General features: G+C 40.5%; 1 protein-coding gene across 1 annotated transcript in view; it reads left to right on the forward strand.

Moving 5' to 3' along the window:
* The window catches only part of COG6 (component of oligomeric golgi complex 6), a 217,686-nt gene extending 195,891 nt beyond the window's left edge, over positions 1-21,795 (forward strand). Inside the window, exon 19 of the mRNA XM_030200417.1 lies at positions 20,800-21,795. Coding sequence (XP_030056277.1) covers positions 20,800-20,947 — 148 coding nt within the window. The 3' untranslated portion in view covers positions 20,948-21,795. The remainder of the gene's footprint in view (positions 1-20,799) is intronic.
* Positions 21,796-24,076: the final 2,281 nt, after the last annotated feature.

The raw sequence follows: 24,076 nt of genomic DNA on the forward strand, positions 1-24,076 counted from the left end.
AACACCCTGCTAGCAGGAGCCCTCCTCCAACCGAAGCTTGCCACTTCTCCTGGGCTGCCCCTTCCCCAGTAACCCCCACCCCTGGTCATACTTGTTTTTTATGAAACTGAGAATGCTCGAGAAAGTCCCCCCCCCCCCCCCATACATAAGCAAAATCCAAGCATGGGCAGTGGTGGGGGCCTTGTGTGGCAGTGTTCCAAGAAAAGCACCAGGCTTTGGCTGGAGGAGGGCTTCTGTTGCTGGGGCCCCCACCAGCTCAGATATATAGAGTCCCACCGTGAGAAGGGGGAGGGTGGCAAACGTTTGTGACCCCTAAAACCTGACTGTGGTTATGCTCCTGCATGTGAGTACTGTGATAAGTGGTTGTTGAGATCTAGAACCCAGAAACCTAGTACAATAAAGAGAACTTAGAACAGGAGGGAGGGTGGCAACATTTTGTGACCCTTAAAACCTGAGCTGTGGTTATGCCCCTACATGTGAGTACTGTGATAAGTGGTTATTGAGATCTAGAACCCAGAAACCTACTGCCCCCCCATACATAAGCAAAAACCAGGCATGGGCAGGGGTGGGGGCCTTGTGTGGCAATGTTCCAAGAAAAGCACCAGGCTTTGGCTGGAGGAGGGCTTCTGTTGCTGGGGCCCCCACCAGCTCAGATATATAATCACACCTTGGGAGGGGGGCAGAATTTTGTGACCCCTAAAACCTGAGCTGTGTTTATGCCCCTGCATGTGAGTACTGTGATGTGGTTATTGAGATCTAGAACCCAGAAACCTAGTGCAATAAAGAACTTAGAAGTTTTGATTAGGTGATAGATAATGGATTTCTTCAACTCATTAGCAGTCCAAAATCTGCAGAGACTGTAATAAAAAGAGAAAGGAGCTTGCTTTTCTCTTAGAAAGGTACTTGACTTTCCAAGAGTGTCATGCAGTGACCCTGATGGTGACAAAATGTTTGGCTGTTTTGAATGATAGTTACTTTATAAGTACATAAGTATTGCCATATTGGGACAGACCAAAGGTTCATCAAGCCCAGCAACCTGCTTCCAACAATGGTCAATCCGGGTCACAAGTACCTGACAAGATCCCAAAAAAATACAATACATGTTATGCTGCTTATCCTAGAAATAAGCCATGGATTTTCCCCAAGTCCATTTTAATAAAGGTCTATGGACTTTTCCTTTAGGAAGCCATCCAAACCTTTTTTAAACCCCACAAAGCTAACTGCTTTTACTACATTCTTTGGCAACGAATTCCAGAGTTTAATTACATTTTGAGTGAAGAAAAATTTCTCTGATTCGTTTTAAATTTACTATTTTGTATCTTCATTGCATGCCCCCTAGTCCTAGTATTTTTGGAAAGAGTAAACAAGCAATTGATGTCTATCTTTTAACCAGTTTTTAATCCACAATAGGAAACTACCTCCTTTCCCATGACTCCAATTTCCTCTGGAGTCTTTCATGAGGTACTTTGTGAAACGCCTTTGAAAATCCAGATACACAATATTGACCGGCTCACCTTTATCCACATGTTTGTTCACCCCTTTAAAGAAATGTAATAGATTGGTGAGGCAAGATTTTCCTTCACTAAATTCACTAAATTCATATTGGCTTTGTTTCATCCATGCTTTTGAATATGCTCTGTAATTTTGCTCTTTATAATAGTCTCTACCATTTTGCCCAGCACCGATGTCAGGCTCACCGATCTATAATTTCCCAGATCTCCTCTGGAACCTTTTTTAAAAATCGGCATTACATTGGCCACCCTCCAATCTTCCAGTACTATGCTTGATTTTAAAGATAAATTGCCTATTACTAACTATAGTTCTGCAAGTTCATTTTTCAATCCTGTCAGTACTCTGGGATGAATACCATCCAGTCCAGGTGATTTGCTACTCTTCAATTTGTCAAATTGCACCATTACATCTTCCAGCTTTATAGAGATTTCATTCGGTTTCTCTGACTCATCAGCTTTGAATTAGAGACCTGCATGGGAATGGGGTTTGCAGGAATCCCGCGGAACCTGCGGGGATGGAAGCAGTTCTGTGGGGTTCCCGTGGGAACAGAAGCAGTTCCTGCGGGGTTCCCGTGGGTACGGAAGCAGTTCCTGTGGGATTTCTGTGGGGATTGAAACTATTCATGCGGGGTTCCCATGGAAGTGTATGCTGAACCTGCGCCAGCCTTTTATCTACAGAGTACCAAGTTCTTTGAGTGCTGTCTCCTCTTCCTCCTCCTTGCTTTAACAGCACAAATGTGGAAAGTCTTCCATTAAGGAGGTGGTAGAGACACAAATGGTGATGGAATTCAAAAAGGTGTGGGATGAACACAGAAGATCTCTAATTAGAAAAATGAAGTTATAAAAAAAACCTAACCTTAAATGACTGCATGTGTGTGGATGTGTCAAGTGATGCTTAGATGGCGACTCTGGCTGTGATGAACTAGGGCTGATACCTGGCAGACTTGTATGGTCTATGTCTCATACATGGCAATCTGGTTTAGGATGTGCTGGAAAGGGCTTAGACAGCAACTTCAGTGGCTGGAACATGAGGACCGTGCTGGACAGACTTTTACGGTCTGTGTCCCACAAATGAGAAGACGAATAGACTGGAGTGGGCTTCAACGGCAACTCCAGCAGTTGGAACATAAGGGTAGGGCCAGATAGACTTCTGTGGTCTTTGTTCCAGAAACACGAAAGAAAGACCATAATCAAGTATATAATATCACACTCGTTGATTTAATGATGAATTGATAATGAGTGTGACTATTGGGCAGAGTGGATGGACCATTCAGGTCTTTATTGGCCATCACTTACTATGTTACTATTAATCCTCTTTGCTCCGGGGCTGATGTGCAGACCTCAGCTCTGACACAGGCGTGAGCATCAGATGTCACCTGACCTACTGGCACGTGCATGTGGCAATCTCTCAGCACACAGTGCCAGTGAATCAGAGACAAATCTTACATATGTGCACTAGAGTGTTCCAAGTTCCAACTTCCGTTTCTTCCTTGCCTGCAGTGCTGTGACTCAAATCCAGAGAGAGATTGAGAGAGCTGACCAGAATTTTCTTTTATGTACCATTAAATTCTTGCAGGGATGGGTGGGGACAGGTGGGAACGAGTTGCAATAGGTTAAATTCTTGCAGGGATGGGTGTGGATGGGTAAGATTTCTGTCCTCATTCAACTCTCTACTTTGAATACCATTTCTGGAACTGGTATCTCACCTAAATCTTTGTCCAGTGAAGCTTTTTTGATTATTATTTTTTCATTCCTGAATATACACTAAAAACTAAAGTCCAAAAATGAAGAAAAACTTAGAAAGACTGTTCCCTTTCACCCTAAGTAATCATTCTCTCCATTATCTGTGGCAAGATATCAGAAAGTGTTGTGCTTGTTCTCATGCTCTGTTTTCAGGATGAGCAATTATGTGTAGCTGTTCTAAAGGCTTTTTATGAAATGCTTCAATTATAGTGTGCCAAGTGTTTTGTTTAGTAAATCAATAAGAGATTTAAGAATATATTGCACTAACCACAACAGTGTGTCTAAAATATATCTCAAAGCAATTTTTTTCGCTATTTATTTGTTCAAAACCATTGTTAACACACTCTTACCATTAATATATTAAAACACTCATACATAATAAAAATTCTTAATTTTCAAGTAAAGCAAAGTTACTGTCTTGTAGCAGGTATTCTAGGACAGCAGGACGTACATTCTCACATGTGGGTGATGTCATCCAGGTGTGTTCTATTACTTCTAGAAGCTTTTGCCTTTCCACTTGCTCGACTCACACAGGACTAGCAGTTGGATAAAAAAGGATAGGGAATGCAACTCCTAGGAGAAGTGGAAGGGTATGTGAGAATGTACATCCTACTCTCCTCGGAGAACACCCACTGCAATGTAGTATCCTCACTTTCTCCAAGGTCAAAAAGGATATTACATTCTCATATGTGGGAATCCCTAGCTACCTGGCTCACCAAAAACAAATAAACAATGGTCAATAGGGACTTTCTATGGCAAGGCCAACTAGGACCAATAACCAAAAAACAGCCCTATTGTCTAGGTGCAGACAGTAACAGAAAAGATTGGGCCTAGAAGGTTGGAGTTGGCTTCTAGACTACAAACCAGGAGCGTAGCCAGACCTGCCATTTCGGGTGGGCCCTGAGTTTACCTGGGTGGGCCCTTCTCACCCCCACCCTGTACATATAGTTTTTTTAAAGCTTTCCCCATGCCCCTACTATCGTCATCTTTCTCCACCTTCCACCCAGCATTTCTGTCTCCCCTCCCCGTTATCTGCCCCTCGCTTCCCCCAGCATCTGCTCCTCTCTCCCCCCCCTCCCACTGCATCTGCTCCTCTCTCCCCCCCCCCCTCCCACAGCATCTGCTCCTCTCTCCCTCCCCATTCTGCCTCCAAGTCATCACTAGCAGCGATTCTGGTACGCAACCTACGCCAGCCCTGGAGGCTTTCCTCTACCACATCGCCGCTGCTAGTGAAGAAACAGGAAGTAACATCATCGAGGGTGGGGCGCGGTAGAGGGAAGCCTACAGGGCTGGTTCAGGTTGCATACAGGAATTGCTGCCAGCGACAGCTCAAAGGTGGGGGGGGGGGGGTTCGGAGAGAGTCAAGCAGCTGCCGTGAGAGAGAAGAGAGAGGAATGAGGCACCGCCAATGAGATACTTTGGGGGCCACTAACCTGGGTGGGTCTGAGGCGAGAATGAGTAGGCCTGTACCCACCCAGGCCCACCCGTAGCTATGCCACTGCTACAAACAAATTCTGCAGAACTGTCTAACCAGACTATCTGTCATGTCGGGTATTCTGCTCAAAGCAGTGGTGAGATGTGAATGTGTGAACTGAAGACCATTTTGCAGCTTTGCAAATCTCTTCAGTAGAGGCTGACCTCAAGTGGGCTACTGGTGCCACCATGGTCTTGACATTGTGGACCGTGACATGGCCCTCAAGAGTCAGCCCAGCCTTGTCATAAGCAAAAGAGATGCAGCCTGTCAGCCAGTTGGATAAAGTGCATTTACGGATGGCTGCTCCCATCCTGTTTTGGTCAAAAGAAACAAAAACCTAGCTGGGCTATATGTGGGCTTTAGTCTGCTCCAGATAGAAGGCTAAGGTTCGCTTGCAGTCCACGGTGTACAGTGCAATTTTGCCAGGATGGGCATGAGGCTTTGGGAAAAATGTTGCCAGGACAATTGACTGGTTAAGATGGAACTCCGAGACCACCTTAGGAATGAACTTTGGATGTGTGTGGAAAACTACTCTGTTATGACGAAACTTTGTGTAAGGTGGATCAACCACTAGGGCCTGCGGCTCGCTGACTCTACTACATCTAGTAGATCTATAGAAATGATAAGTAGTAGTAGTAGACTCTGTGAGCTGAAGTGATCGCCACCAAAAGCAATCCTTCCAGGTCAGGTACTTCAGATGACAGGAATCAAGTGCCTGAAAAGGAGCCTTCATCAGGTGGGTGAGGATGATGTTTAAGTCCCATGACTTTGTCGGATGGGGGGCTTTGTCAGAAGCAAACCTCACATAAAAAAATAACTAGAGGCTGTACAGAGATAGGCTTACCTTCTACTTGGTAATGGTAAGTACTAATTGCACTGAGGTGAACCCTTACAGAGTTGGTATTGAGACCAGATTTGGAGAGATGTAGAAGATACTCCAGCATCTTTTTGTGTAGGGCAAGTGAAAGGACCCTAGGGCCTTGCCCTTACACCAGACTGCAAATCTTCTCCATTTGAAAGTATAACACCTCCTAGTGAAGCCTTTCCTGAAAGTCAGCAGGACCTTGGAAACACACTCAGGTAGCTGAAGGGATGCCAACTCTACGCTCTCAACATCCAAGCCATGAAGGCCAGAAATTGAAGTTGGAATGCAGGAGAGATCCCTCATTCTGCGTGATGAGGGTTGGAAAATACCCCAGTTTCCAGTGTTCTTTGGGGGACAACTCCAGAAGAAGAGGGAACTAAATTTGCTGTGGCCAGTAAGTAACAATGAGGATCATGGTTCCCTGGATCTTCTTGAGTTTCAACAAAGTCTTCCATAGAGGGATGGAGGATATGTATACAGAAGGCTCTCCCCCCCCCCCCCCCCCCAATTGAGAAAGAAGGCATCTGATACTAGTCTGCCATGTGATCTGAGTCTGGAGCAGTACTGAGGGAATTTGTTGAGATGAGTGGCAGTGAGATCTACTGAGGGGGTGCCCCACTCTCAGAAGATCTTACAGGCTGAGCCCATGAGAGACCACTCATGTAGTTGTATCACCCTGCTCAGTCTGTCTGCCAAACTGTTGTCTTTTCTGTCTAGATATATGGCTCTGAGCACCATGCCATGGCTGGTGGCCCACTGCCACATTCCGACTGCTTTCTTGCACAAGGGGTAGGATTGCATACCTCCATGCTTTTTGAGATAGTACATGACAACCTGATTGTCTGTTAAAATGATCAAATTTTATTTTTTTTCTTTAAAAAATGCAGACTGTATGCTAACTGGGACTAATGTGTTGCGTGTAGCTTTCAATACGGGGTTGAATGGTAGACAAAGTCATACTAACTTACTGTCAACAACAATAAACTTTTACCAGTTCTAGAGTATAGAGTTAGGGATGTTTCCCTTACAGCTTGTCATATATTCTGGTGTCACCTCGGTAGTGGCAACACAAAAGTCCTTCCCTGCCAGAAACTGTGTCCTTCCCTGCCAGATACTGTAAAGTAACCCAAAACCCTGAAATATGCTACCCAGAACTTATGAACAGCAGATCTGCAGCATTTCTAGTTGGGGCTGGTGGCAGTAGTTATCATTGGAGGTAGTGGGGAAGTAGAAATAGGGACCAGTTAATGGGGATTTTGAGTCCCTGACTTTCCGGGTCTCTGCTCATTCCAACTTTCAGGTGCAGGTAGTTGTTAGGTAAAGTACATGCTTGCTGTCTAATTTGTCAAATTCTTGGTGACACACTGTTGTGTGCTGATACACTGGTTGAGAATCACTGGTCTAGAGAGAGACAAGGATAGCAATCTTACCTGAATCCAGGAAGCCTGTTACCTCACTCAGCATTACTAGAAGACAGTTTTCCATACTGTGAGGCTCTCAGAAACCAAATTGATGAGAATGTTGGCCTTATCTGTGTAAGTAACTGTGATAGAATGGGATTTTGTTCTATAAACTGTAGAATGAGCGCTGAGCCTTTAGAATGGCTTCCGCACTTTGTTAGTGACCAGCTCAGGTGGTCGCCATTATCATCATTTCAAAGGATGGATAGCATGGTAGTGCCTGATTTTCAGAACAGTTTCCTCCCTGTGCATATTTAAATTTGTATTTGTATTATTGCTCTTCTTTTTTTATTGTGAAAATTAATCCAATCTAAGCCATGCCAGTTTTTAGTTCATAAGTCTCTGTGCCTCATTTTATAAGGCTTAAGGTGCAGATAGCACCTTTTCAGTAACCTTTTATCAAGATTGTATTTGGAGAGCCAGCCTCCAGAATTGCTTACAGTATTCCAAAAAGAGGTCTTGCTCTTATCAATGACTTGTACAGAAGCATTATCACTCCTTTAAACAAATGGGAAATATCTCTTATGAATCCTAGCCTTCATTTGACGTATACCGCTGTTTTGCACTATTGTTTTATAGTATTGAGATCATCTGATATAAGCACCATGAGGTCTCTTTTTTGTTTGTACATCTCAGTATCTCATTCTCCCATAGTGTACTGGTCCCTTGGATTTCAGTGCCCCAAATGTCACGTGACTGCACTTTTTTTTGTATTAAATTAAACCACATAATTGTACGGTATGCTGAAGTAGGAGAAATGAGGACAAGTTCAGCCGTAGGGAAAGAAAATAGTTTGAGAGGAAATTGATTTTTGGGTTACATATGGAGAACATGTGTAGGCATTCTGTACCACAGATGTTTTACTTTTAATTCTAGTTCACCATGAGGGCAACCTTTTACCCAGGTAATTAGTGACTTACCCAGGTGAAAAGACTGTCTGAACATTTGTCACCCTTAACCTGGCTGAATATAGGTTTCCACAACTTTTAGTTGCCTTAATAGGAGGTAATCAAGTAGGCATTTTTCTTTGTGTGTGCAGGGGTGGGGGGTAGGGAAATGCAGGAAACTAATGCTCATATATCACATTTTCAAATCTAAAATGTGTTATTTTCTATGTGAAAAATATTCACAGAAAAAGCAGGTGCAAATATTTATGTGCTCCTTGTATCTGCACCAGGTTTTTAAAGTGAATGTATGGACATGCTTTTGCTTTGAAGTTTTAGAAAGGCCACAGGCTATTTTGAAAATTGCTTCCTGTATGTGAATATCCTCAAATTTATTTATTTAGGGCCTCTTTTACTAAGCCACATAGGCGCCTACACGCACCAAACGCGTGCCAGATTGGAGTTACCGCCCGGTTACCACGTAGCCCTTGCGGTAATTTCAGTTTTGGCGTGCGTCCTCTACGTGCATCTGAAAAATATATTTTATTTTCTGGCATGCATAACAGACACGAGCCAAGTGGCATTTGACACGCTGAGGTCATTACCGCCCAGATTCTTTACCGCTAGGTCTATGGCTGGCGGTAAGGTCTCAGACCCAAAATGGATGCGTGGCAATTTTCATTTTGCCGCACGTCCATTTTTGGCACCCAGAACACGCATCTACATTACCGCAAGCCATTTTTCAGCGCACCTTTGTAAAAGGACTCCTTAGTATTTAGCTCACACGTTCCCAGTGGTGGTTCAAGGCAAGTTACATTCAGGTACAGTAGGTATTTCTCTGTACTCAGATGACTCAGAATCTAAGGGCCCTGTTTAGTAAGGTGTGCACGCTAAACGCTAGAGTTGCCCATATGTTTCTGTGGGTGATTTTAGCATTTAGCGCGTGCTAAAAACACTAGGGTTCCCTAGCGCTGCTTACTAAACAGGGCCCTAAGTTTGTACCTGAGGCAATGAAAGGCAAGGGAACCCTTTATACCGCAGTGGGTAAAAAAGCCCCCAGCATACGTGGCCATGCAGTAAGAACGATAAGGGCTCCTGCGGTAACTCGGCGGTAACTGGGCAGCCTGCGGCAATGCCCGATTACTGGCGGGCAAGCCATTTCTGGGAGTTTTCTTTTTCCCCCGGAAATAGCGCGCTCGGGACAGGATTACCACTGGTGGCTGTGTTGGCCCTGTGGAAGTCCCAAAAGAGCGAGCGGTAAGCCTGTGTTGACCTTACTGCAGCTCTGTAAAAGGGACTTGCCCAAGGCCACAAGGAGTGTCAGGGGGATTCAAACAGGTGTCTCTGATTCACAGCCTGCTGCTCTGACCACCATGCTACTCCTCCACTCCAAATGATTGATTGATTTATTGGGATTTATTAACCACATTTAAATCATATAAAAAAGACAGCAGAGTATAAATGATACCTCATAATAGGCAGCATGGAAAGCAGGTTCATTTACGATCTTAGCACAATACAAATGAAACATCTCAATAGGCACACATTAAAACATTCTGATAACATAGATAGGATAAACACTATCCCTCTTATTCTATAACTTGGTGCCTATATTTATGCCACTGATTGCACATGTAAATTTATAGAAAAAGTAGCAGTCACGTGTGCAAGTGCTGTCTGAGTGCACAGCGCTGTTCTATAAAAGAAGTGCTCAACTCACTTAGCATGTAAATGCAAGGGGGCGTTTACGGGGGAAGAGCATGGGCAGGGCCAACATTTAGGCTCATAGGGCCGGATTGTGTTTAGGTCGTTTTAAATGTAGGCACGTCGGAATAATGTATGCAGCACTATTCTGTAAACTGTGTCTACAGTAAGACGAGGTTTATAGAATAGCGCATTAGCCAGGGGAATGCGCATACATTTAGGCGCAGCCATTTACACCACTGAAAACCTGGTTTGTATGCCGGCGCCTAAATGTTTGCGTTCCCCCAAATTCTTTAACAATGCACATAAATGCGATAGACACCCCCAGATGCTCCTGCTATTGCTGTGCCCCCTTTTCAGCAATGTGCATTGGAATTTATGTGTGCCTTTCTTTAGAATACGCCTAAAAAGCACGCTTAAATTCTAATTATTGCCAATTAGTGATAATTGGTTGTTATTGGCCAATTATCATGACTAATTGGCTTGTTACTCAGTTGAGTAACATGCGTAAATTGATCGTGTGCACAATTTAAGGTGTGCTACTTGCTGCGCATTATATAGAATCCAGGGGATAAGGTATGCCCATTTACACTTGCCATTGACATGTTATAAGTGGGCACATCTGAATTGTAAGCACATTGATATTGAATTACTCTGTTAACCTGTAATGGAATCTTGGCACCCAGATGCCATTATAAAATTTGCACTCAGCATGCAGCATCTAGGTGCCTAAAGTATGGCACCCCGTTACAGAATTGCCCTGCATTTCTGATGCACTGTTATATTTATTGTGTCTCATTGTTCAGCTTTTTTATATAAATTCATTTGCATTTTTTGTGTGGTTGGTTTTTTTTTTTGTTTTTTTAAATAAAAACAGTACCAGGAGGGGTTTGTTTTTTGTTTTGTTTTTTCAAGCATATTCCTAATGTAAACTTATCTGATATGATTTTATCTTTTATTTCTGTTACAAATTAAGTTATTGGTTACATTATTGGTTAAAGATTGGTTAGAATATACTAAACTGAAACAATTAGCCTTTAGCAACTGTCCTAAAAAAAGTGTCCAAATATTGGAACAGATAAAAAAGAAAGAACTTTAGGCCTATTTACTATGATGCAATAAGATTTTTGCTACTAACTGCATATAACAACAAAACGTAAGGCACATTGGGTACAAAACGTCTGCTTTAACCGTTATGTTATTTATTTATTTATTTATTCATTCATACTTGTATCCCACAATTATCCAAAAACGAGTTTCGGTTCAATGTGGCTTACATTTAACAGTTGTTAGTGATTACATTGATTCAATTACGTTTACAAGGTTGTATGATGCTGTGTTTTATAGTGGTTGGCAAGATAACTATTATTGCGTATGGAATAGTCAGGTTTCTTGAGAAGATATGTCTTAGTTAATTTCTTAAATGAAAAAGATGCATTACAGTTAGAGGTTGTGTTGTGTGTTGAGAATGTTTCTAAAATGATAGGGAAGGCAGCCATACCATTAAGATAGAGAAATGATCGCTAATGGGTTAATGGCACCACTAAGAATATGGAATGCAATTAGATACACCTCTGGAGGTACAGCTAACTACAATGCATTAACTGTAGCATTAGCAGTTAATGCACAATAATGACCTTCACATTCACTCAGAGGCACAGTCCTTGCCCATTCCGAGAATGTTATCAGTAAATATTCATGAGATAGATTTCCTTGCAAAAGAAGCAGGACATGTAAATTTAACATACGAATATTCAATGAGGGTATCCTGAACCACTGGTCTAAAATTAAGGGGGTAACAGCTTTGATCACTTAGGGTTTTTTTGTTTACTCATTGATAATATTTCATATATACTGCTTAGACCTAAGCAGTTTACAGTTTCATTTATATGTACTGGATCTGTCCCTAGTGGACTCATGGTCTAAGTAGTACATTAAGGGCCCCTTTTACCAAGCTCTGCGCCGAGACCCCCTTTTACTGCAGCGGGTAAAAGGGAAGTCTCTCTTTCCTGCAGGAAATGGCCGTGTAAAGCACTTGCCGCACGACCATTTGTGGGGGAGCCCTTATCGCCACCTATACCACCGGGTATACTCCAGTGCTACAAAAATAAATATATTTTTGTAGAATTGGATGTGATGGCATGCTAGTGGTGGGTACTTCCTGTTTAGCAAGCGGTAAGCCCGCATTAGGCTTACCGTTGCTTAGTGACTTGCCCAGGGTCACACAGAGCTGCAGAGGGAATTGAACCTTGTTTCCCAGGATCCCAGCCCACTGCTGACTATCGGGCAGCAGCAGGAATTGAACCCAATTCCCCAGGTTCACAATATGCTGCACTAACCATTAGGCCACTCCTGAACACTTTGTGATAGGTTTTGAATATTGGGGAGCAATTGTTTAAAATGACAAAAAGCTATCAAAAAATATTGTTTTATACATTTCTGTCCAACATACCTTTACAAAGTACTCACTGCCGTGTTGATATACTTTTATCCATACTAAGTTGGCAACGGCATTTTTTCATTGAAATTTATACCAAACATGTGACTAAAGATAGCCAGTCACAGAGCTACATGGGTCATCCATTCATTGTCCACATTTAAACCAAATGGAGCTTTCTACACACAAACCTCAGTTTTATTGATAGAAGTAGCTTTTAAAACTGTCCCAAAGAGACTAAACAAATGTTTATTCAGAAGAAATTTTTGGATGAACTCTGTAAGGAAAGTGATTTAAACCCCAAAACCAGAGTGTATCTGTGTGCCATATTCTAATAGAAATTTGTCATCAAAATACTGTATTTGTAATTCTGGTTCATCATTACTAGTACGTAGCAATATCGTTTGGACTCTGCTGAGCACTGATAATTTTCTCAAAGGTACTAATTATACTAATAGTGAAAATACATATGTGTGTTCTGTCAGCTTATGTAGCTGACATAGTGCAGCATTGTTCCACAAGGCAATTCTGTCTAGAAACATAGCGATATGTACAGTGGAAACACACTGGTTACTTAGAAACTCAGAAAAGAATTTACTCAGTCCGCCTCAAGATCTTACACCTGGCACTGTAGCAATTCGTAGAGTCCTTTGAGAGTTCTGTGAAATGAAAATGATTAGAATGATTGTAGATAATACATTTTGTAGATTCCAGAGTAAAATGCCTCTAATTTTGGAAAATAATAGTATATTATGAAGTTTCTCTATAATCTTGGTAATAACTGTGCTTGACTTTATCTCTGTGTCACCAAAAACGTTTATGCTATAGTGTGTTCTCTTTTCCCCAGAAGCAGTATATATTTGAAAAGAGAAAATTAATTTTTAAAATAGCTCACATTGATGCATACCATTTGTAGAAGTATTCTTTCACATGTATAGATAACTAAATATTCTTCCATCTCTAAAATGATCAGTGAAGAAGGCACCAGAAGAGAAAAACAGGTAGTTGACAAGGGATACATACAGTGTTGAGAGAGATTTTGAACCTTAAATACAATAATAATTATAGGTTTTTAGCATGATATGTTTACTGAATGGAAATCAGCATCCATGAAGTAAAAAGGGCATTAATTAAACAATTCACGATGTGTAAAATAGTAAGTGAACGCCAAGTTTTCTTAGCACAGTTAGGGCTAGGTTTACTAAGTGGCGCTGTGGGCGCGTTAGCATTTTTAACACATGTAAATGGTGTATGTGCATTAAACGTTAACGCGCCCATAGAAATGTATAGGCGCGTTAGTGTTTAGCGTGCTTTAAATTTACAGGCACGTTAAAAACGCTAACGCATCTTAGTAAACATACCCCTTAATTGGCTAATTAGAATCAAGTGCTTAAAAAATTAGATAAATTAGAGAGTAAATCTGCAGGACTAAGTTTGGGCATCCTGGCCTATATAAAGGTCTGAAAAGTTTTGAGTTTGGTCTTCACCATAAAAAAAAAATAGTAAAAACAAAAAGTAGATACTATGGTGCTGATTTTCAAAACAGATGGATGTCTCAAAATGGCCCAAAAAACATCCATCTACCAAAAATGTCCAAATTGTGATTTTTGAAAGGCAGAGTTTGGATGTTTTACAAGGGGACATATTGGAGGTGTGTTTTGGGTGAGACTAGGGCGGGCCCAAAATTAGGATATCTTTCAGTGATAATCAATAGACATCAAACAAAATAAAACATGGAAAAGAAAATAAGATGATACCTTTTTTATTGGACATAACTTAATACATTTCTTGATTAGCTTTCGAAGGTTGCCCTTCGTCAGATTGGAAATAAGCAAATGTGCTAGCTGACAGTGTATATAAGTGAAAACATTCAAGCATTACTATGACAGTCTGACAGGGTGGGAGGATGGGGGTGGGTAGGAAGTATGCATGGGGACATCAAAGCATATCATTGATATTCTAACAGGATAGGTGTGGATAGGTGAGGGGTGGGGTGATCAACAGAGACATACAGCTTTATGGTTTATAATGGGCTAGGAACCCCAGATCCTTGTTAAGTCCTTTCTGTTGGGTGTTAAAATATTCAATCATTCTGACTTCAAAGGTCTTACGTTCTTGTATGGTTTTAAAGTTACCTTTCAGGATTCTCACTGTGAAGTCACTGGTACAGTGTCCTGGTACCAGTGACTTCACAGTTCCTGGAGGATAAGTCCATAGTCTGCTGTTGACATAGACATAGAGAAGCCTTCTTGCCCCCAAATTGGTGACATAGAAGGTTGCTACTATTTATTTATTTATGAACATTTATACCCCACTTTTTTCCACTTGAAGCAGACTCAAAGTTTTTGCCAGGTTACTTGTGACCTGGTTTGGCCACTGATGGAAAGAGGATACTGGGCTAGATTGACCACTGGTTTGACCCAGTATGGCCTTTCTTATGTAACAAACAAGGATAAGTGAAAGGGATCAAAAAGACATATTTCCTCTCTTTATATATAGCAATGCATTTACACTGAAATTTCAAGTAAAACAGTGATCCTAGTTTTAAAACAGCTGGCTGTTATAGCAGGAATTGCCTTCTCCATTTCCTTAGTGACATCCAGGAACATTTTAACAGAAAAGTTCAAAAAAGACGCTTTGCAATATCTAAAATATAATCGAAGCAACCAGTCCTGGTCTGCCACTAAAGCCAGTTGAATTAACAAAGTTCCAGCTGTTATGTCCTTCATAACAGATTTTTCCAACAAAGCAGAGACAGCAAAACATCTATTAGTTGGCCTCCAGGAACTTCCTTATCAGGCTGGTTTGTATTTAAAGGATGATAGAAGTTTTAGTAATAGGTGGTAAAGATTGCTGCCATACCTTTAAGATTTCCATAAGATACCTATTAAACATTTCCTTTGGAGTTGCATTGAAAATTTAGAAAAAAATTAACAATCTTAAAGATAATCGTATGTATTGAACTAATCAGATATTCAGATTTCATTCTCAGTAGAAATAAATCTTTTATCATTACCACTTGCTGACTTTGAATGTGTTAACATCTTTTTAAAAATTTACCCACATCCTCCATATTTTTATTATATTTCTGTTCCAACTCTGTGATCCTCTGATCATTTTTATGTAGACAGAGCTTATCACTTAGTTGATTAGAAAGAGTAGTTCCTAAGGATTGGATAGCTTTCCATGTCATCTCAAGAGAAAATGTAACTGGTCTTTATAAAGGAAAGATCAATGGAGTCACAGCTGGAGAACTTCCCTCAGACTTAGCCATTGAATCCACCACCAAAGACAGAAGAGAATACTCTGATCCACTTTTGTAGATCACGACTTTTCTGCTTGTTTCCATTACACTTCCCCATGTTCCATGCCATCCAGGGGAGACCTTCTCCCACTGCCACCTCGGTTGCTCTTTTGGGTGCAGGGAAGCAGTTTCAAGTATGCCCTCTTTAGCTAAAATAGCTGGGGAGTTTGTTGCTTCAGAGCTGAATGAGGTGTCAGTCCCATAGGAAGAGGCCGAGTCACCTTGCAACAGCCTCAACTGAACCAGGAGATTTGCATCAAAGCTGTCCAAGGATTCAGGATGGGTCACATGTTGGTCCATTGGACCTTCAGGCAAAGTCTGCCAAGAGATGAAACAGCTCTGTGCCATGAACATAGGCATAATAGCAAAAAAGAGGAAAAGTGAAGCATTTCTTAAAGCGAGGTGGTCACCATTGTGGATTCCAATTTTAAAAATGTCTGTGTTTATTTAATTCTAATGTTTTTCATTACATTTACCATTATTTATTGGTTGCATTTTGTTTATGCTTACTCCTGTATTCACAGCATTCTGTATAATACAGCTGTAGCTTTTGAAATGAATATTTAAATCAGAATACATAAATATATGGTCTTTTACATTTAAATGCGATAAGTTTTAGCTCATTTTGCCTATCAAAATTAGCACACTTTTCTGGGGCTACCTAACAATATAAATCGCATAAGGTTCACTACTAGTGCTTCTTGGCACATCTACTCCATTGCGATAGGTTGGATTATGTTTTTCTGATTGAGCAAACTGTACAGTGTAAGACTAAATCAGGCTCTGTCAGGCAGAGCTCTGTAATGAAGCTCATTTTTGTTTTCTATGAAGCAAGGTCATTGTACATGACAAAGTTCTTTATTTATAGAAATTCCAACATTTTTATCATGATAAAACGTTTACTAATAGAAACAGAGAAAATAACAGCAGATCATATGGCCTACCTTGTCTGCCCTTTCTTACTCTCTGTTATGTCTTCCTCTTCCTAACAGATCCTATGTACTTGTCCTTAGCTTTCTTGAATTCAGATGCAATCTTTGTCTTCACCGCCTCTACCAGGAGGTTATGCCATGCATCCACCACCCTTTCTGTAAAGAAATATTTCCTTAGATTTCTCCTAAACCAGTTCCTTTTCACCTTCATCTTATGCCCTCTTATGCCAGAGCTTCCTTTCAGCTGAAGAGACTGTGCCATGGAGGAATTTAAATTTCACTATCATTACTCCTTTCTATTGCCTATCTTCCAAAGCATACATATTGAGATTAAGTCTGTCCCCATACACTTCATGGTGGAGAACACTCACCATTTAGTAGCTGCCTTCTAGACTGACTCCATCCTATATCTTTTTGAAGGTGCAATCTCCAGAATTATACACAAATTCTCTAAATGAGGTGTTGCCCAGAGACCTATATATAATAGAGGAGTAGCCTAGTGGTTAGTGCAGCAGGTTTTGATCCTGGTGAACTGGGTTCAATTCCCACTGCTGCTCCTTGTGACACTGGGCAAGTCACTTAACCCTCTATTGCCCCAGGTATAAAAAATAAATATCTGTATTTAATAAGTTTTAAAAAATGAAGCGTTTTGATTGTAACTACAGAAAGGCGGTGTATCAAGTCCTATCCCCACTTCACCTCCGTCCTGCTGGTCATTTTTCTCCCTATGCACTCAAACATCCTTTTTACTATTGCCATCAACTTTCCTACCTATTTGGTCACCTTAAGATCATCCAATACAATTACCCCCAAATCCCACTCTTCTTTCATGCACAGAAGTACATCACCTCAAATACTATATCGCTTCCTTGGGATTTTGCGGACCAAATGCATGATGCTGCATTTTTTACATTTAAAAATTTTAGTTTCCAAATTATACACCATTCTTCAAGCTTCGCTAGATCTCTCCTAATGCTGTTCATACATTGGGGATAATAAATACATAAGTATTGCCATACTGGGACAGACCGAAGGTCCATCAAGCCCAGCATTCTGTTTCCAACAGTGGCCAAACCAGGTCACAAGTACCTGGCAAGATCTCAAAACAGTGCAATACATTTTATTGTTGCTTATTCTAGAAATAAGCAATGGATTTTCCAAAAGTCCATTTTAATAATGGTCTATGGACTGTTCCTTTAGGAAGCCATCCAAGACTTTTTCAAACCCTGCTAAGCTAACTGCTTTTACTACATTCTCTGGCAACGAATTCCTGCGTTTAATTACACGTTGAGTGAAGAAATATTTTCTCCAATTCATTTTAAATTTACTACTTTGTAGCTTCATTGCGTGCCCCCTAGTCCTAGTATTTATGGAAAGAGTAAACAAGCGACTCATACTGTATGTGTTCCACTCCACTCATTATTTTATAGACCTCTATCATATCTCCCCTCGCCTGTCTTTTCTCCAAGCTGAAGAGCCCTAGCCACTTTAGCCTTTCCTCATAGGGAAGTCGTCCCATCCCCTTTATCATTCTCATTGCCCTTCTCTGTACCTTTTCTAATTCCCCGTTATCTTTTTTTTTGAGATGCGGTGACCAGAATTGAATGCAATAATTGAGATGCGGTCGCACCATGGAGCGATACAAAAGCATTATAATGTCCTCATTTTTGTTTTCCATTCCTTTCCTAATAATACCTAACATTCTATTTGCTGTCTTAACCACCGCCGCATACTGAGCAGAGGGTTTCAATGTATCATCAATGATGATGCCTAGATCCCTTTCCTGGTCAGTGACTCCTAATGTCGAATCTTGCATTACATAGCTATAACTTGGGTTCCTCTTTCCCACATGCATTGCTTTGCGCTTGCCCACATTAAACGTCATCCTTCATTTGGATGCCCAGTCTCTTAAGGTCCTCTTGTAAATTTTCACAATCCTTTTGCGATTTAACAACTTTGAATAACTTTGTTTCGTCAGCAAATTTAATTACCTCACTAGTTATTCCCATCTCCAGATCATTTATAAATATGTTAAAAAGCAGCAGTCTCAGCACACACCTCTGCTGTCAGACCTTTTCAATACTTCTTTAGAGTCTGGAGTGGTCCTAGAGGACTGGAGAAGGGCAGATGTGATCCCTTCCTCGGTGTGTAATTAAACTCTGGAATTCATTGCCAGAGAATGTGGTAAAATTAGTTAGCAGGTTTTAAAAAAGGTTTGGATAACCTAAAGAAAAGTCCATAAGCCATTATTAAGATGGACTTGGGGAAACTCCATTGCTTATTTGTTGTTACATTTGTACCCCGCGCTTTCCCACTCATGGCAGGCTCAATGCAGCTTACATGGGGCAATGGAGGGTTAAGTGACTTGCCCAGAGTCACAAGGAGCTGCCTGTGCCTGAAGTGGGAATCAAACTCAGTTCCTCAGTTCCCCAGGACCAAAGTCCACCACCCTAACCACTAGGCCACTCCTCCACTCCAGGATAAGCAGCATAAAATGTATTGTTTTGGGATCTTACCAGGTACTTGTACCCTGGATTGGCCACTGACAGGATGCTGGGCTTGATGGACCTTCAGTCTATCCCAGTATGGCAACGCTTATGTTCTTATGTTTGTTGCCCCTAAAATAGCTCCTTTCAGTTTTGCCCATTGTTTTTCTGTTTCCACCAGGTGTTCCCATCCAGCTAACAACTGCTGGAGGTATTCCCCCATCTTGACAAAGTTAGTTTAAAAAAAAAAATCTGGAACCCTCACTTTTGAATAAACCCTATTTACGTGTTTCTTAATATTGAACCACATGATCCAATGACCACTGGATACCAGATGATTATCCACTACAACATCAGAAACACTCGCCTCATTTATAAGCACCAGGTCCAATATGGCTCCATCTGTCATGAGTTCCATTACCAACTGCTGGAACATTTCTGCTCATGTTGTAGGAACATGCTAAAGCTATAGAATTTTCACTGCATATTCTGGTATGGGAAGGAAAAGATTTATTCTTTATATTAATTCTGTGTTCCAAATAAATTGCTAAAGTACTCTGTCTGCATATTTTACTCACTAGCGCGATATTGCTGTAATTTAATCTGCCACCTTTGTTTGAATTATTCAGTAAGCTGTGTATGGAATGATTACTACAATAGCTTTGCCCTTTTCGGGATTTTTTCACACTGTAGATATTATCTAAATGCATAATTTGAACCTATTACATTTTAGATATTTTTTACATCTAACTTGTGTTATCTGTTTCCAGAGGAAATACAGTACAGTGTGTATGTGTTGGGGCACACAGGCAGGAAGTGAACAAAAAATGATTCTAAATCTTTATTATGACTCAGGTTGCGCTATTGGTCAAGTATCCAGGAAAACACATTTCTCAATTTCATACCCTTATTGAAAGCGAGTGGAAAATGAGGCTTACGTTTATTAGAAATATTTTGATTCTTTCTCATGGTCTTTCTGCATAATTTGGAGGGAGGTGAGGTGGAGGATAGGATTTGATATACCCCATCTGTGGTTACAATCAGTGCGGTTTGCAAACATTTATTTTGTACTTGGGGTATTGGAGGGTTAAATGACTTAAGCACTGCAGCTCCTTGTGACTCTGGGCATCGGGCCACTGCATTAACTATTAGGCTACCCCACTTTGTTTACAGCTGCTTTTTCACATATATGCTTAATGGGCAAGCATAGCACAAAGAATCCTTAGTTACAAAGAAGTGAAGGGAAAGCTGGAGGCTGAGATGGTCTCTGGTATTGTAACAGTCAGGAAACTGAGTAGATGAGAGAGATATTATATTCCCTACTGTCATTTTTTTATGAGACCTTCACTACTGTGAAATGACAGCAGTGATGATAATGTTTAGTAATGCTATACAGTGCTAAATGTACATATTGGCTACTGTCCAATACACGCATCTACAACAGCACAGGCTATTTTTCGGCGCACCTTAGTAAAAGGACCCCTAAATGTATAAGCTATCCGTAAAGCAGCTGAATATCATTGCTGTATGGATAGCTTTTAGTTGTCGCACTTGCTCTATCCTTCTTCCATCCCTTCACTGTAATCATTAGAGTCAGGGCAGTTAAATGTAATTTTACCTTGGCACTATCCATATAGTTTCTGAATATGTACAGATAGCAGAGTTGTGTGTTTACAGCCTCTGATGAACATATAACTGTTCGAACATTTATCCCGTTTTGTCAGAATGACTAATTCTAGGAAACTCCTTTAACATATGTAGAGAAAATACTATGGCTGTTTGTTGAGGGTGGACAAGGGTAGGGATGGGGAACTGTTTCTTGGGGAATGTTATGTTTATTCACTGCTATATTATTTTATATCAAATAAATTGAACAAAATATTAGCTTTTTATTACTGTACTTCCCTTACAGTATACAAATTGCCGTCTTCTTTGTCGTCAGAATTGTTATTGCCTATACAATTTTCTCCTTGTTTTAAAATTTGTGTTTTCTTTATAGAGAGCACATAATTAAACAGTCTACAGAGATGGTTTGCAGAGCCTACAGTGAATTGTATGCAGCAGTGATAAATCCAGTCAATGAATATAAGGATCCAGAAACAATTCTGCACAGAACACCTCAGCAAGTTCAGACTCTCCTCTCATAGTCTTATCTAAGTGCATGTAAAAGTATCACCTGCTGTTTTCTGATATTAATATGAACTACAATTCTTTCACATTTTCCAGTGTAATTCTTTGTTTGAATCTTCATTGTTATCATGTCATTGGAGAAGAGAGACTGTTCCTTGATTGGCATATTTGTATAAATATATGCATTTCTTAATAAGCAAAAATGTTTTCTGAGAACCATTAAAATTTTTATTTTCTTTATATTCTTTTTCAAACTTTGCCTCTGGATTTTTTTTTTTTTTTTGTGCTTAAATCAAATCTGCTTCTCTATTTCAATTCTGTGTGCTCTCTCTCTTCTTTGTTTCCTCCTAAGTCTTCTAGTCTGTCTCAGTTCTCTCTCCTTTCTCTCTAGTTTTTCATTCCTCTTTCTCCCACCCTCTTTTTTTGCCTCAGTCTCTCTGTTAGCAGTGACCTTGACAAGATTCTCTACGGAGCAGCTTCTGCGTACATGGACGCCCTAGTCCACCTACCACCAAGAAACTCACTCAGAACTGCCCGTTCCTACTTCTCCATTACCCTGCATGTTCTAGGCTGAAGTATAAAACCATGTGTGCTACCACCTTTGCCTACGTTGGTACTCACTTGTGGAATGCCCTACCAAAATCAGTGAAAATGGTTCAGGATCATCTGACTTTTAGGAAGTCGCTTAAGACCAGCTTATTTGAGCAAGCATACCCCAAAGATCCAGTCCAACCCCACTAACCTCAGGACGCTGCCATTATGGACTGGCGCTGCTATTATGGACTGACCCATTTCTTTATCCTTACCTCTTTGCCCTGCTTACCCCCCTTCCATTCACTGTACCCTGTCTATTTGTTATTCAAATGTTGTAAGCCACATTGAGCCTACCAGAGGTGGGAAATTGTGGGATATAAGCACTGTAAAATAAATAAATAATAAATAAAGATTGAAAGGAAACAAGACATGAAAGGCTGACAACCGCATCAAAGATAGCACCTGGAAAGAAAGGCAATATCAATAGAAATTGCAATGGCTATGTAACCATGGTGTACTGGGATGGGGGGTTATTTTGTTTTGTAAAAACAGAATACATAGATGACAGGTTTTATCTTTTTAGTCAGTGGGCAATGTTTTCCTTTTTGGTTCCATTTTCTATTTTCACTAACAAAAACCAAGCAGGGAATAGTTAAGATTTGTATTTTATATAATCAGGTTTCTATACTGCAGATTTGTGTACTGTGTCCCACTCATGAAGCTGTAGTTTAGTAAGAACATTGAAAGGATGGAAACAGTTCAAAGAAGAGCTACCAAAATGGCATAAAGTAAGGATTGATCAAATACTTCAAGTTCACCAAGAACAATTAGTGATTTATAATATCAAGATCCAGCAAGGAATATTTTAGGGGGGATTCCCTGTCTCTGCTGTTGTTTCCTCTGGCATTGAACCACTAAGGACTCTAAGTCCTTGAGTTATGGATTTAGCCTTAACCTTAGAAAACCTAATAATCCACAGATTTGATATCTACTGTTCCCTTATCAGATGACATCAAGATGATGTTTGGCTTGGAGATTGAATCACAGAAGGGATTGATCTACAAGATCAAAACATATCAAGTAGAAAATAATGAAGATTTTGTTAAGCATACCCGCAAGTAGAGATTCTGTGCTATAGCCTTAACTGAAACCTGATTGTTTCAGGTGCAAAGCTTTCTCTCCTTTTGCAGTGCTGAAGATAGTCAACAAAGGAAGATTGGAAACGGGACAAAAGTGTAACATATGGGTTGTTTGGGTAAGTTTTTTGAGATGCAGATGAATAGCTAGTTTCCAGTAACAAGGCAGAAGCATGTCTGTGGCCAGGCTTAATCACCAGTAGAAAAAAAGGCAACAGGCTTAACTTGGAATCCATGATGAATTGTACAGGATGTTGATGGACTTCTGTCTAACTCAGTACGACTTTTCTTTTGTTGCTACCTAATGATTTATCGTATAAATATTTTTGAAAGCTGTAAATAAAAGAAAGGATCTTGTGAAGCCAACCCGTGTTGCAAAAATGGTGGAAAAAGGGAAAAATACCACAAAGTGCTTTAACTTGTTTTGCAGGAGCCCATTTTCCCATGTCAAATGCATGTAAAGAGCCTAAAAGGATCTCTAAATAAAGGATTTAATGTAAAAAAAAAATTATTAGATTTTATAAGACCATAAAAATAAAAGTAAAACCCAAAAAGAACTGTCTGAAAATAGCCCTCAATACATCAAAAAAGATCACCAATGTACAGTCATAACAGCATAAAAACCATAAAAATGCATAAGAAAACATATGAAGGGAGACAAAACAACAGCTTATTAAAACCATTAAATAATAGAAAGAGATATTGATACACTTTGAACTGGTCACCCTTCCGAGACCTGGCCAGGGCTGACCCTGTTTAGCGTCCTTCACAAATGTCCACCACACCAGGCTTCCTATAAGCAAAGGTTTTATTAGTTGCCATTTAACATCATCTTCATGGCTTATTTCTGCTTTCACTCAAACATTTCTTCTTCAACTTAAACATAGCACAAAGGCAGTTACTCAGAGTCTTCTAATTAAACCCTTTCCATACTTAAAGCAGTTCCTCAAACTTTCACAGTTCAAACAGCCAAACCAAAGCATTTTACTGTTCATTTAAAGACTTTCTCAGCTGGTAGTGCAGCTGTCATCTTTTCAGCAGATAGTTTCAAAAAGTCCACAGAGTTCAGCCAGCAACTTCAAGGGGATCTTCTTCATCAAGCTCCCAGCTTCTTCCTTCTCTTTCACTACCCAGGCAGGTATAAGGTGGTTAATTAGCTCCTCCACCCCTTCAGGCTCTTCCCCCTAATTCCATGCAGGACCCAGCCCATAACTACCTACACCTGTTTCCAGCCCAGGACTCTCCTTGGTCCTAGCAACCTCCAGCTGGACATTCCCCTACTGGCTCCCCTGGTGGACTCCTCAATAAATGACATGACCTGGACCTTTCTCCCCATTTCTATGGGAACAATGCCACCTAGTGGCCTACCCAGGACAGGACAGCCCCCTATTCTTCACAATACTGGGAGAGTAAACAAACAAATATTGGCATAGAATTGTAGAAAAGACCAGCATTGTCTTCCATTTGAACAAAAAT

This window comes from Microcaecilia unicolor, chromosome 4, assembly GCF_901765095.1.
Source record: "Microcaecilia unicolor chromosome 4, aMicUni1.1, whole genome shotgun sequence".
Lineage (NCBI taxonomy): Eukaryota > Metazoa > Chordata > Amphibia > Gymnophiona > Siphonopidae > Microcaecilia > Microcaecilia unicolor.